This window comes from Harpia harpyja, chromosome 5 (genome assembly GCF_026419915.1).
Source record: "Harpia harpyja isolate bHarHar1 chromosome 5, bHarHar1 primary haplotype, whole genome shotgun sequence".
Lineage (NCBI taxonomy): Eukaryota > Metazoa > Chordata > Aves > Accipitriformes > Accipitridae > Harpia > Harpia harpyja.
In genome coordinates this window covers 58,137,667-58,151,155 of record NC_068944.1, presented here as the reverse complement: position 1 = coordinate 58,151,155, position 13,489 = coordinate 58,137,667, and the positions used below count along the sequence as shown (strand labels likewise).

At 34.9% G+C, this 13,489-nt stretch overlaps 1 protein-coding gene across 2 annotated transcripts in view; it reads right to left on the bottom strand.

The window, feature by feature from the left end:
- Nucleotides 1–13,489, bottom strand: part of ZFPM2 (zinc finger protein, FOG family member 2) — a 323,709-nt gene that overhangs the window by 235,075 nt on the left and 75,145 nt on the right. For both annotated transcript variants that reach the window (XM_052788292.1, XM_052788290.1), the window contains one exon: nt 5,953–6,054. In XM_052788292.1, coding sequence (XP_052644252.1) covers nt 5,953–6,054 — 102 coding nt within the window. The remainder of the gene's footprint in view (nt 1–5,952; nt 6,055–13,489) is intronic.

Genomic DNA, 13,489 nt, shown 5'->3' with positions numbered 1-13,489 from the left:
CTGAGATGTAACATGAGTCGTGACTTCATCCTGCTTTACTATTATCAATAGCAGAAGTCCCGTTTATTTACTGGAGGCAGAATTTTACACATGGGAAACCTTCACTTTATGTAGAGAGGAATGTAAACAATACATTAAAAATTACGACAAAATGACAATGAGAGTTTTAGGTCTTATTTTTCACTGCTTTTTTTTTTTTTCATTTTGGATATGTGGACAAATCATATTTTCTTGCTTTCTAAAAAAAATTCAGATACATTTCAAAAGAACTTCTGAGACTGACTTTCAAGACTATCCAACTCACAAAATCAGCACGTTCTGCAAGAAAGCTGTGCTCCTTTATGGCTCTGAAAGTAAGAGCTCACATAGGGAACAAGTGACATGACAGCATACTGCATGTGAATTAAGAAGAGAGAGATCCAGTTCCTCCTTAGGACCAAGATCTTCTGCATGGCATTAATTTCACCTTTGTAAATGCCCTATACTCGGTTCCTCAACTGCTAACACAGAGAATATTTCTCTGTCTCGAAAGGCAGATACAACTTCACCGATGGCTGAAACACTCACTGGTTCTTAGACGTCTGTGGGAAGAAAGTCAAAAGAACTGCGGTGGAGTGGGTTTTGAAAATCTTTTTGGCTTAGTCAGAACTACAAAATTGTGTCCCATCTGTCTACAGTGAAAGAACTTTCCCTTGCATATTACTCACAGAATAGCTATGGGATGTCTTCTACTGTGTTGTTTTATTCCATCACTACAGAATAATAGCACAGAATTTAGAAGAGCACAGGAAAGTTATCATTCTTAACATAGCTTGAATACACAATTACTGGAGAAATAAAAAGTGGGAGTTGCTTATGTGGAGGACTGCTAGTACTTATTCACTATAAATGCATCCAAACGGTACAATGTTTATAAAAGCAATATATAGTATATGCATTTATTCATTCCATTTTAGTTACAAGGAATTATCATGGTCAGCCAGTCTTAACTTCTGCCCCAGTGGTATCGTCTACCTCATTTAAAAAGTCCAGTGTTTGCCACAGAACTGGATCTTGTTCTCTAGGAAAGTATCTCATCCTGAACGTAAATATTTCTCATGACAGATAAATGACTTTTCATTAAATGTTCCAATAATTAACTTTTTAAGCACTAAAATCTGTTCTTTGTGTCTGAAATTGTGGAGCTTCAACGTCCATTTAATCTTCTGATACTTTTGCTAGAAAGAGGTGCCCATTGTTATCAGATTTTCACTCTGAATTTAAAGTAGTTTGTAATCAGGTTGTCTTTTAATATTTTTTTTGATAAAATAAATAGGAAAAGGACCTAGACTTTTTCATAATACCAGTCCTTTCAACATTCTAGTGGCTCTTCTCTAAACCCGTTTCAAATTTTAACATCATTCTTGAAGTGTGAATGCAGGAGACAGAACCCTGTTTCAGCATCAAACAAGACTGCTAACCAGACAAGCAAGATAATTTGAGAACCCAAACATACCCTTTAGCCATAACTCTATATTTTGGGCTCAACCTTAGCTCACTAGATCCCAAGACTTTTTCAGACACACTGCTTTCTGTAGTAAAACTTCTATTACCTTCTCATAAGCACATGACTTCATATTTAATTATACTGAAACTAAAATTTTGCTGTAGCTAACATGTCAAGCTATTCAGATCTGGCAATAGCAATACCTATCCATTATTCAGTATTTTCTTTGGATTGTGAACATATTTCAAAGAACTAATATACTTTAGCTCACTATTACATATTAAGTTGGTTTTAAAAGATATATTTTTTCCATAAACCTATATGGATTGGCATTCTTACTAATCCCCCTTTAATAAAAGGGTCTTACATCACTTACTTATCCCATTATTTCCAGTGGGACCACTGTCATGTGGACAAGTCTGTCATTATCCAGATCAACCTTGATTTACTGTTTTTGAACACATTTGGTTCCTCTACTATTCTAGAATTTCCAAATCATCTCAAAACTTTTTGGAAACTGAAGACTGATGATTAGGACAGTGGGTCACCTAGCTCCTAAAAAAGTTAAATTCAAACTATCAGGCTGCTTAAATTAAATTAAAAAGTTTAACACACTGATCAGTTGCTGATGGAACAGTACAGTCATCACTTACAGACAAATAGGTTTTCTAGCACAAATAAGTTTTAAGCAGACTAGAAATATTTAAATTACTCTACCCTTTTCCCTGTCCCCTGTAGCTATTAAGAGTCCTGACTTGTAATAGATCAATACCAATCTTCTAACGATTTTTACCTTACCACATTTTAAAATGTCATCTTACTGTTATTAATGAAGCTACTGATAGATTTTTAGTTTTTTTCTTTTAGCCAGGTATGACAGTTCCTAGCATCTAGTTACATCCACTGTTTTCCCATTAATTTTGAACTTGGACTGTTCTGGTTTTTTAAATTCTGTTCTAGGTAAAGTCAACATTGCCTTTACTTTTATGATACCTTTTGGAAAATCTAAAAAATTCTTCTCAAACACTTCCAAGTTATGATCCATACTTTTTCATTCAAATCTTTTCTCCGTTTTGATACAGATCATTTTTGCTGTTTCTTAAAATGACAACTACAGGGGACTGAACTTATATTCACCAATACAGCCATGACCACTGGATGATAAACAGGCACTAATTTCTAATTCTGTAAACAATTTTTCTTTACCTCTCAAGATGGCATATAATATGTGATTTCCTTATATTGGGTTCAACACTATTTTAGTTGAGAGGCCTGGTATCTAAAATTTCAGAGATTTTAAGAAAGTTCTGGTATGGAAGCATGGAACCTCTAGGATATTTCATTCACAGTTCCCCAAGTTTAGGAGGTTTTTGTTCTTACACAGAACAGATATCCAGTAAAAAACTGAATGATCTTATTCTCTCATGTGATGGATGGTCTGTAGAAGACAAGCAGGAGATCCACCTTTTGTTCATTACGTGTTAAAACACTGATCACTGGCCTCACTTGCACTGATGTCCTAGGAATAACACAAACCTATAGAACTATATACATCTACATGTATCAAGGCATCCATCTGATAGCAGACAGTATATTTAAGGCTGTAAAATGACCTGTGCTTCCACATTTAAATAATAAGTCTTTTCATATAAGATTTGTTTAAGCCCAGTCTTGCTTTGCAGACTTTTCTATTCCTTGGACTTCTGCTGTTGGCTATAATGGAATAAGGATCAGGTCCTTTACTGTGTGTCCATATACAGTCTATTGACCTCAGTTTCCATTATTTCAGAGTAGTCTTCTCATTAAAAAGAATTTTTAAAACATGAGGACAAAACCAATGAAAACTGAAAATAGTTTAAAAAACATTCGGGTAACTCTCAAAGTGAGTACACAGAGTAAGCATTATCTCTGCAATTCCTTGATGGTCAGTGAAGGTCACAAGACTATGTGACCTGAAAGATTGCTTCAGCAGAAACTCCTTGAAGCTACAGCACATTTAACTTTAGATTTTTCTTCATAATATTACCCTAATTACAAAGGTTTGGGAATGCATGCAAACCATTTAACAATGCAAATTTTCAAACAAAATAAAACTCTAGTGAACGCCAGAAGCTTAATTTTGACTCATCCATAAGTAAGTTGTTGCTAATGAATGACTCGCAGAACTTCAGTCCCTGACAAGTACTGGCTCTGAAAATAACAATATGTTCCCTTAGTGCTAAAAAAAGAAAAAAAATATTAAAATAACAAAACAGCTCTACTATTTATATGAATCCTTGAGTTGTCACAGTTCACATTATCAGTTGACAGCAACTTGTACCATGCAGAACAGAGTCATTGTTGGATTCTGAGAGTGCTCCATCTCAGTAAGGAGACCAGAGACAGATCAGATAATGAAGAATGTATGGTCATCTGCCCTTTAAGGTCACGCCTCTACTATGAGTTGTTGAAGTTGTTCGAGAAAAGTTTTTAATGGTTCTGTTTGTGCTGTGCTAAAATATATTCCTAAATAAGCAAAATATTTCATGCTTTCATTTTTTTCAAAGATCTGAAAGAAGTTATCTTTCTGCTGCATGGTCGAAAATGATCTTCTGTTGACTGTTTCTTTTTCCACATCAATAAATAATCAAATTCATTTCAGAAAGTATGCGTGATGGAGAGTATCGCATGTGGTATCTATCCATTCCTTTCTTCATACATATTATACCCTTGTAAAGAACCAGTATCTAAATAAAATAAAGCTCCTTATTTCATGTTGGTGGTCATCAGTTTTCTGAAGTCAAAGGGAATTTTCCCACATTCAGCTTTGATTTCCATCTTATCCCATGTCGAAGCTACCAATGGATATAACAAGAAATACACACATCTTACTGTTTAACTGAAATTTTTTCCCAACAAATTAAAAAATACTCCTTTTACTCCATACTGTCAGAAAAGATACCTCTGAAACTTTTGTATAAGATAGCTCATATTAAAAGCAGTAACAGCCCCCAAAATGCATATTCAACTATGTTGAAATACACTAAAACGAAAAAGCAACAAAAAAATTACCAATTTCAGATAGAGTTTATTTATAATGAAATTAAAAACAAGTCCTATGCTAATCACTGACAGCCTTGAAGTCTATTATGAAGCTGGAAAAGGCCATTTTGCTACATCCAGAGATGTCTTCTGTATTATTTCAAATGTACTGTAGTGTATTATAATACTAAATCTTGTTTTCATGTAAGACCATAGTGCTTTATGTAGAATATCAACTTATTTGTGTATTATCATTAAAAACAGTTTAAATGACATAATAATAATTAGATATACTATGTCTTCATTTTTGTTTGCATTATATTTTCCAGCTACTGGTTTCAGAAAATTACCATTAGTTTTGTTCTTCTCTTCATGAAGAGCATACAGTAATTTGCAAAATCAAGCAAGGATGAAAATGTGAGTGAAATGTAGGAATTTTTCTAATGAAATATTATTATTGCATTATAAATTATTGATAGAACACTCTGGAACTCTTTTCTGATGTGCTCATCCTTTTTAGGGAAAATTTCTGTAAGAGATACAGCTATTCTGAGAGTATGTTTGGCTTCAGATGCACGTTTTCCAACAGCACTATTAAAACATAGTCAATATAATGGATTTTTAGGGCCCATTCCAGAGTCCATACCCATGAAAACATCGCATTGAATTCAACCGCAGAATTGCCTAAGTGAGAAATAAAATTTACCCCTTTATCTTAGGTACTTTTATGGTACAACAGAGGTTTTATGTATTTATATTGAACAGATACTTGGAAAGTATTCCCATGTTACCATCACATCTTATATCTTAGCAATGTTACGCTGGCACCATCTTCACTGTGCATAACAGAAAACGTTACCGTGAACTACTCTTTTAATGTGAAGTTCTAACACTTCATTGACTGCAATCTAAGAGTTTCTCTTTCAACTGAAATCAATGACCAGGTGTGCTAAATGATTTCTATCAGGTTAACACAGGTGAAGAAAGCCCTTGAAAATGTCAGTAGATACCATATCTATTTGTTAAGCTCAACATGTTGCTAAATGTAGGCACAAAGCTTGAGAAGAGACACAGGCATTTGGTCGGTCTTCTGGCCTCAGAAAACAGCAGAAAAGCTTCTACCTTAATACAACCATGGAACTGAGAACTTACTGATAAATTTTAATGCTAAAATTCTAAGCAGCAACATTTTCCTTTACATCAAGCAGGTATGTAAGGCATTTTATATTGAACAATCTACAAAATGGTATAGCCAAAACTGTTTTCTACTCAAGAACTTTATCTTAGTACTAATCCATCAGTATCCTGGACTCCAAAGGATCATAAAAGAAACAGTCCATTAAAAATCAATGCAAAGCACAACACATCTACTAAAATAATAATATTAAAAAATACTGGAATCTGGTTTAAGAAATTTCTCTTGGCCTCCAGTTGTTTCTTCCTACCTGGCCCATCCCAATCTTCAGTCTCCACAGCAAGCTGCCCTGGTTTCTCTGACCTTGCATCGCCATCAGATTCTGCTGCCTCCTGGATGCCTTCTTCATTGCCTGAAAAACAATCAAAGAAATACAGTATTGACGTATTTCAACAGTGACTTTTAGGCAGAGCTCCTACACTATCCAAACAACTGCTTACATGCATTAAGTGAAAACATATGCATGTCTATAAACAGAGAGAAAATGAAAAAAAATATTATTAGACACATAAACATCTATGAGTTCCCAGTGATTCAAACAAGCTCTGAGTATCCAATCCTTCCAGTTCCGTGGAGATACAAATCTTGGAAATTAGTGTTTACTCCATATGCTTAAAAAACAGAATCACAACTTGCACCTAATTCTGTAAACCAATGCACAAAAAGTCATTAAGTTTGTATGTATAAAAGAGAGAAAGACATCAGCTTGTTAATCCCCAGGAACACATGCTTTCAGTTATGTGTTTTCTTGAATTGACACCTAACTGTTTCTTATGCATTGCAGATTAATGACACTGAGTACAAAAATATGGTCCACTAAATGTTCTGGCTTTTCAGGCAACTAGTGGAGAGCTACTCTGTGGTACTTCAGCATTTAAGGAATTTGCCCTTAAAGGTCATAATCCACAAGCAAGTCCCTATGATAATTTTCTCCCTATCAAGCTTTATCTAAAGAAATACAACATCTCTGATTATTTTTAGAATTTTCACCATCCGGAAGTACCTGAGAACATCTCTCTGCCTTCAGTAACTATCCATTACAAGGCTGTATATAGGACACATGGAAAACTATGATGAGGTTAAATTTTTAGAGATGACCATTTAACTTTTATTTGAAGAATTTCCTGTTGCAAGTGCAGTTATTTCAGTTAAACAAAGATTCTAAGCAAGCTCCATGCAAAAATACTTTGAAATAACCACTATGAAAATTACATTGAAGGTGAGGGGTTCAGGTAGTAACACAAAATAGTCTGGCCACAGTAATGTGTTAAATGACATCTCTGAGGGCTTATCCACGCCAGCACTTTATTGCGTTTGTAGATTTTTTTTTTTTTTTTACTACTAATCAATCCAAGAAACTCTTGCATAGGAAGACACTTTGAGGAATGGAAACAAAAAAACCCCTACATAAGTCAAATAGGACTGAATCATAGCTTAAATTTTTTTAGCAATCTTGAAACAAACTTTTTGAAAAACTGTGTCCCACAGAAAAGTGGCAGCACTAAAAACAAATGCTGTGTATTTTAGAATCTGCAAATCAGACCGTTGATTTGACAATAGGAGAGCAAGAAGGAGCAAAAAGCACAGCAATTAAGCAGTAAATTGTAATTTTTTTCCCCACTGATGATAACAAAAGCTTTTATTAGCAACATAGGTAAAGAAATGTGATTACAACAAACTGTACCAGATCCCCATACGTTATCACTGGAGCTATATTTATACCAGATAAGATTGCGACCCAGAGTTTTCAAGTACATGACTATATACAAACACTATAAAGTATTAACTTCATGTGCACATGTAACGTCTTGTAATAACACATTCTTCCTTGCATTCATAAAGCAAACAGTTTTTCAAATCCTAAGTATAAAAGCCTGGTAAATTACTTCTCACACAAACACAATACTATATTCACTCCAGACTTCGATAACAAAAATATAGCTCGGTGTATTCGTAGTACTAAAAATATAGTCCAGTGTATTCATAGGCATGTAAAGCAAAAAGACAACACAACTATCTAGTATAGTTTTCCTGTTAAACGCACTGTATAATTTTACCCAGGCATTTGAAGTTCACATGCTTCAGTTCAATCTGAAGTTACCTTTCAGAATACAGTCCGAAATACTCACATGCTGAAAAAGCTACCAAGTTTCTTAGAAGTAGTTTCAGCATTTGTTTTTAACCAACTACCCAACTTTGAATTAGCATTTGTAGAGTTACTTTGTAATAATCAAAGAGACCTCTGCTTTTTTTGGGTGGAATGAAGAACCTATCAGATATTTTTACCTTCATATTTCTATCTTCATAGCTACTTAACAGCTGCAACAAATTTGCTCTTTATTGGAGAGACACAAAGGACAATTTTCCAAGGTTCAAACCTGGCAAGACCAACTCCAATGCTCTCCAAAATGTTGGAAAGCACTTCACAACAAGGGCAATTCTGATCATGAGTTTCTGACTCAAGCTGTATAATCACCATAGAAAGCTCTTAACACGTTTTAGCATGGAATTTTTATACTAAAGAAAATGTTCTTCTTCCACTGTAAACAATAGATCTCTATGGACTAAATCAGGACAACAAAATTTAGAAATAATAAGAATTCTTTTAGAGCGAGCCCGAGCATGGAAAATTTTAGCTCCAAAATATAAAAGTTTTTCCTGGTTATAATACACGCAAACCTGGTGTTAGCATGCAAATTTAAGCATTCTTTCAATCAGTGCAACCAACCAGAATATCAAACAAACAAAAGTATTAGACTTGAAAGAGGAGGAGAAACTTATGTGAAAAGATTGGGCTGAAGGGCAAAAGAAGGACAAAATTACAGCTAAGGTATACAACCTACAGCACACTAATTAAGTACTGGGGAGATGAGGAAAGATCTGAAAACGTATGTTAACAGACGGCTTAATTTTTCATTAACTTGTTTTTTCAGTGTTTCATGAAGTATGTTGTTATTTGTTTTTCATAATCAAGTTTTCAGGAATTAATGCATGTCCTGTGCAAATAGAGTACAACAAAATGTGTAGAATTTACATTAAGGAAAATTTTGGTTTGCATCTATAAGTATTTCTAATTATTTGTGTTGATATTTTCTATTATCCACCAACTACCAAGTCCATGCATTACAGACCTGAAATATCACAACACTGATTTCTCCTGCTCCCCTATACTACTCTCCCTCTATACTGAAGCAATCTGTTTCTGAAACCAACAAACAGTGCATTACTGTGGGCTTCAGAATCCATCAGTGAAGCAAGTCTATCCCAGGCTCAGCTAAGCACCAAGATCAGATGAAAATGGACAACCACGTCAATCCATTTGGTGCTGGAGACACTGCAGCTTTAAGAAGCCAAAATGAGGCTTAGCACAAGAGCTGATAACAAAACACATCTCTCAAGCTTTTTTCTTTTCTTTCCCCTTACTTAATGCTACTTTAGCAGCTAACATTTGTTTAGTACAAAGGAGTTTCTTTCCTTACAGAATTTATTTTCTTTCCATTGTTTACTCTTTTTGTTCATTCACTGACTATTTTCCAGTCTCAATAACACCATTTTTTTATATTTATTTTAAAACTGATTACATTTTTTTTTTTCAATTTACAGGTGTAGACATTTAATTGGATCCAGGACATTATTTTTTTCTTTCTTCCAAGTCAAATCAAGTGCTTGTTGCCTTATATATACCACTCACTTTGCTACTAACCTGCTGATTCCTTTCTAATCCCATTGTTTTGTTTTTTTCTCATGCATGTTTCTTTACTTTGCTGCTCAACCAGATTTTGTATTTAAGTTAAAGGAGAAATAACTTTTTACCATCAACACCAAAGAGTGGTATAGCAGTACCGGCAATGAGAAATGCTCTAAAATGAAGCAAAACCTGCTTCTGTTTAAGTTTTTACTTCTGGCAACTAAGATCAGTAAGTGAATTCTGTCCTTTAAAAGAACATTATTGCATGAAAAAAAGACTCATAGGAGCAAGAATCTGTAGTATCATCTAGTATGTTGAGTCATGAGTCAATTAAGCCTGCTGGACTTTCTGTTATTTCTCTATACTTTGCATTAAAGCTATACTTTGGGCAGAATTCATCTCCTCTAACTTCAGATGTCTAAAAATTAAGCTAGTCCAGCCTACTTAAATAGATGCTCCTACAGACAGGGAAGAGAGAAACCTCCACACTGACTCATCCTATTCGAGGATGCCTGAGATACAAGACCTATCTTGGTGTCTGAGATAATTGAAATGAATCATCCTCTGAAACACACAGCTTAGACTAGGAGCCTATCTTTAGCCAGCTAGAGTTAGGTGAAACAAATCTCTGCCTTATGTTGAAGTACTGAATACACAAAATACTGCTTAAGTAAGAGGAAAAAAAAAAAACCTCTAATTCAAACTTCAATACTGTAATATGAATAGAATTTTCATCTTGACCTTACTATTTTTTACCAGCATTAACTGTTTCTGTTGCTCTTCAAAAACAGTTCCAAGTTTTTTAATGTGGTTTTTAATATCTTAGTATTTTTTTTCCTAGTAGGTACAAGGGAACACGCTAAACCACTGTAATTCAAGGTGGTACAGCCGGTCAGGGAATCTGAGGACGGTAAAAGAGATATATTACCAGAAACATGAGAGGAAGGACTCTAACATCTCTGACAACACTGACAAGTAGGAAAAGAGAGACTTGAATATTAACAAGTAATTTCACTTTAATCTTTTCAACAAATTAAAAGACTTCCCAATTTGTACTTAATCAGCTTGTACCACAAGTAGTTGCGATACTTTAAAGAAGCACATGGGTTGGCAGTTCTTCTCAACCCTGCTGTTTTAATCCATGTTGTTCCTATCAATATTAGGCTCTTACAGAAAGTCTCGTACAATGTAACTATTGAACTTTCCTGACTAGGAATGTTACAGCAGCTGTTAGTCACTCTATAATGTATTTTGCAATCAGCTAAATCAACAAAGTATTTTTAACAATGAACAGTTCAGAACTGACAGATCTACTTTCTTGTTCACAACCGCTTATCACAGCATAGATATCATATATGTTTGCCAGGTGCTTCCTATAGTTAGGATACCTTCACAGAAGCCGCTCACAAAAGATAAGGTCATAAAAGAGATGAAAAATGTGCAAGCTTCATACACTTATGGTTTTATCATCAGACAAAATAGCTTTGGGTGAAGGACTGTACTAGTCACGAACAGCACACGGCAGCTTCTATTAGAGTGAGAGAACATTAAAAGTTTGAAATTCAGTTTGTGTTCATTCTTCCTGGCAGCATAAATGTAAACCTAAATTGTTAACATCCTAATACAGCTGTTCAGAGTGAAACATCACTTCTCAATTATAATAAATCAATTCAGAAATAAATTGTTACGAAGCCTGTAGCATTCTGTAGTGCCAAAAGAGAAAACAGATGCGATGCAGAAACTTGGGGAGTCACTCACTGTAGACCTTAGTTCGGCAAGGAACATAACCTTACATATGATAACAGGCCAGTGCGACTGGTCGTGAAGGGGCAGGCTTTCCTGGGGACAGGGGGGAAGGGACCCTCTCCTTTCTGCCACAACCTACAACAGCAGTAACTCCAGATCCAACCAAAGGAGGATTCTGAGACTGCACATGTGAACTAGATGCCAGAGCTTCATAAACTATAAATTAGTGTTCAAAAATTGTCCTTTTTTACTTGCTTTATCACAATGCCTATGACCAGTAACACAGCTTACACACACTGATAATCTTGCTGTTGAATCCTAAGAAACACACTGTAACCTAAGAATCCTTGCCAGGAACCTCTCTTCAGAAGCAACACTCATGTAACTTTGAAACAAACCATATACAACTTAAAATACGAATGCAATGTACTTTTAATTCATTCAATGTAACTTGGTTTTTGGCAGCACACACTATTCTTAAGAATACCAATGACATCTAACAGGACTTAACTGTCCTTGTGGATTATGTCTTTTTAAAGGATTCTATGCATATATTTAACAAGCATAAGTCTCTAATTTTAATGGCAACGCAAGTTTTCCGCAGATATAAAACATTCTGGGTGTAAAACACATGTAAATAATGCAAATAAAAGTCTTTAAATAAGCTTTTGGTATGGAAATAGAACTCTGAGAATAAAGATACTAAATAAATTGGGAGGGATGTTTCCATACTTTGCCATATTTGGCATCTGGTGTGAGAACAATGTAAACAACTACATTGGCTACAGTGCCATGCAAATGGGTTTATTCTACAAGCCTTGTAAGGACAGAGAGACAGCGAGACAAAGAAGAGATATCTGGTACTATCACTACCAGACTCTTATCACTTCACCTGATGTGTTTCAGAAATAACTTCAGTGAAGCCCACCAAAGCCAGCTGAGACCCTAGTCTACAAATACAGTAAGTTTGATCAAAATCTGGCCTTCAGGTAATTGATTTGCTAACATACCTGAAAGAAACCAGCACTTGTGCATGATAATCCACTGCATTTTATTTCAGATTATATTAATCATCTCAATACTTTGCTTCTTTGCAAGCAATTATTGTTTTCTGTCATGCTGATTAACAACCATAATTTCTCCTGGGATAGATCTCATTTGAAATAACTGTATGTTTCCAGTTGCCCTAAGCACTCTTAAAATTATTTATCCAGCAAATGTCAGAAATAATGCACTGCCTCTTATCCTAACTTTTAGGAAAGGTCTATGAATATCCATGTGTCTGTGAGTACCTACATGTGTGCAAGCTGTTAACTCTCAAAAATAACAGTACGGAAACTATTTTGGTTCATATTAAAATCACCACTTCGTTTAACAAAATGACATCTTGACACAATGACATTTCAGCACAGTGATCATGTTAAAAAACAGTGTCAATTATTTCTAACCATTTCAGCTATGGCACTCTTCTCCTGGTATAAGACACTGCAGTGCAGCAAGTTCATCTAGCATGAGTCTGGCCTTCCTCTTTCTCTAAATGTCTGGTATGTTCTCATTATTGCACTGTTTGCTTTTGAAGTCCTTTCAAGACAAGGATCACTCATTCAAATGTACTTCCTGCAGAATAGTGGAAGTGTTCTCTAAATTGTATTCCAGACTTCCCTTCTATTAATGAGTTTTATATTTATCCTAATTTTTAGGGAGCAACTCTTGTGGCACCAGTACTACAAATGACTATCATTCAGATATACTGGTTACCCGAAAGCTTCTACAGATTTAAAAGGACAAAAAAAAAAAAAAGTCTTGCATCTTTTCAATCTTTCCCATTCAAATACAAGAACTCTATTAGACATATTCAAGTACCAACCTGGGGTTCAACTGACATAGCTCTAGGCACTTGATTAGAAAAGCAGCAGAGGCATGTTTTTAAAGATATTTAGATGCCCCAAACAAAGACTGTTGCTTTGTATAATTTTCAAAAACTATTTCAATGGAAATCAACAATCCATGAGATTCTAAAACACCCTGCAGCAGAACACAGATGACTTCAGAGACACTCTAGCAAGTTTCAAACTCTAAGTTTGAAGAGTCTTCTGTAAGTTCCTATTTTGACTTAATTAAACAACAACTGTTTCTTCCCCACTGCAGAACTACTACGTCTCTTAAGAGAATTCTTCATCCAACCAAAAAAATCTAATTTTATAACATGCAGCTGAAATCATTATCATATACACATCCCGTTTTCATGTGATTCCCACACACTGCTACATAACGAGGTAGCAATATATGTTTGTTCTTACCAAGTGAAAGTTTAATTTACCTTGTTGTAAACAGTTTGAGGCTTTTATTTGAA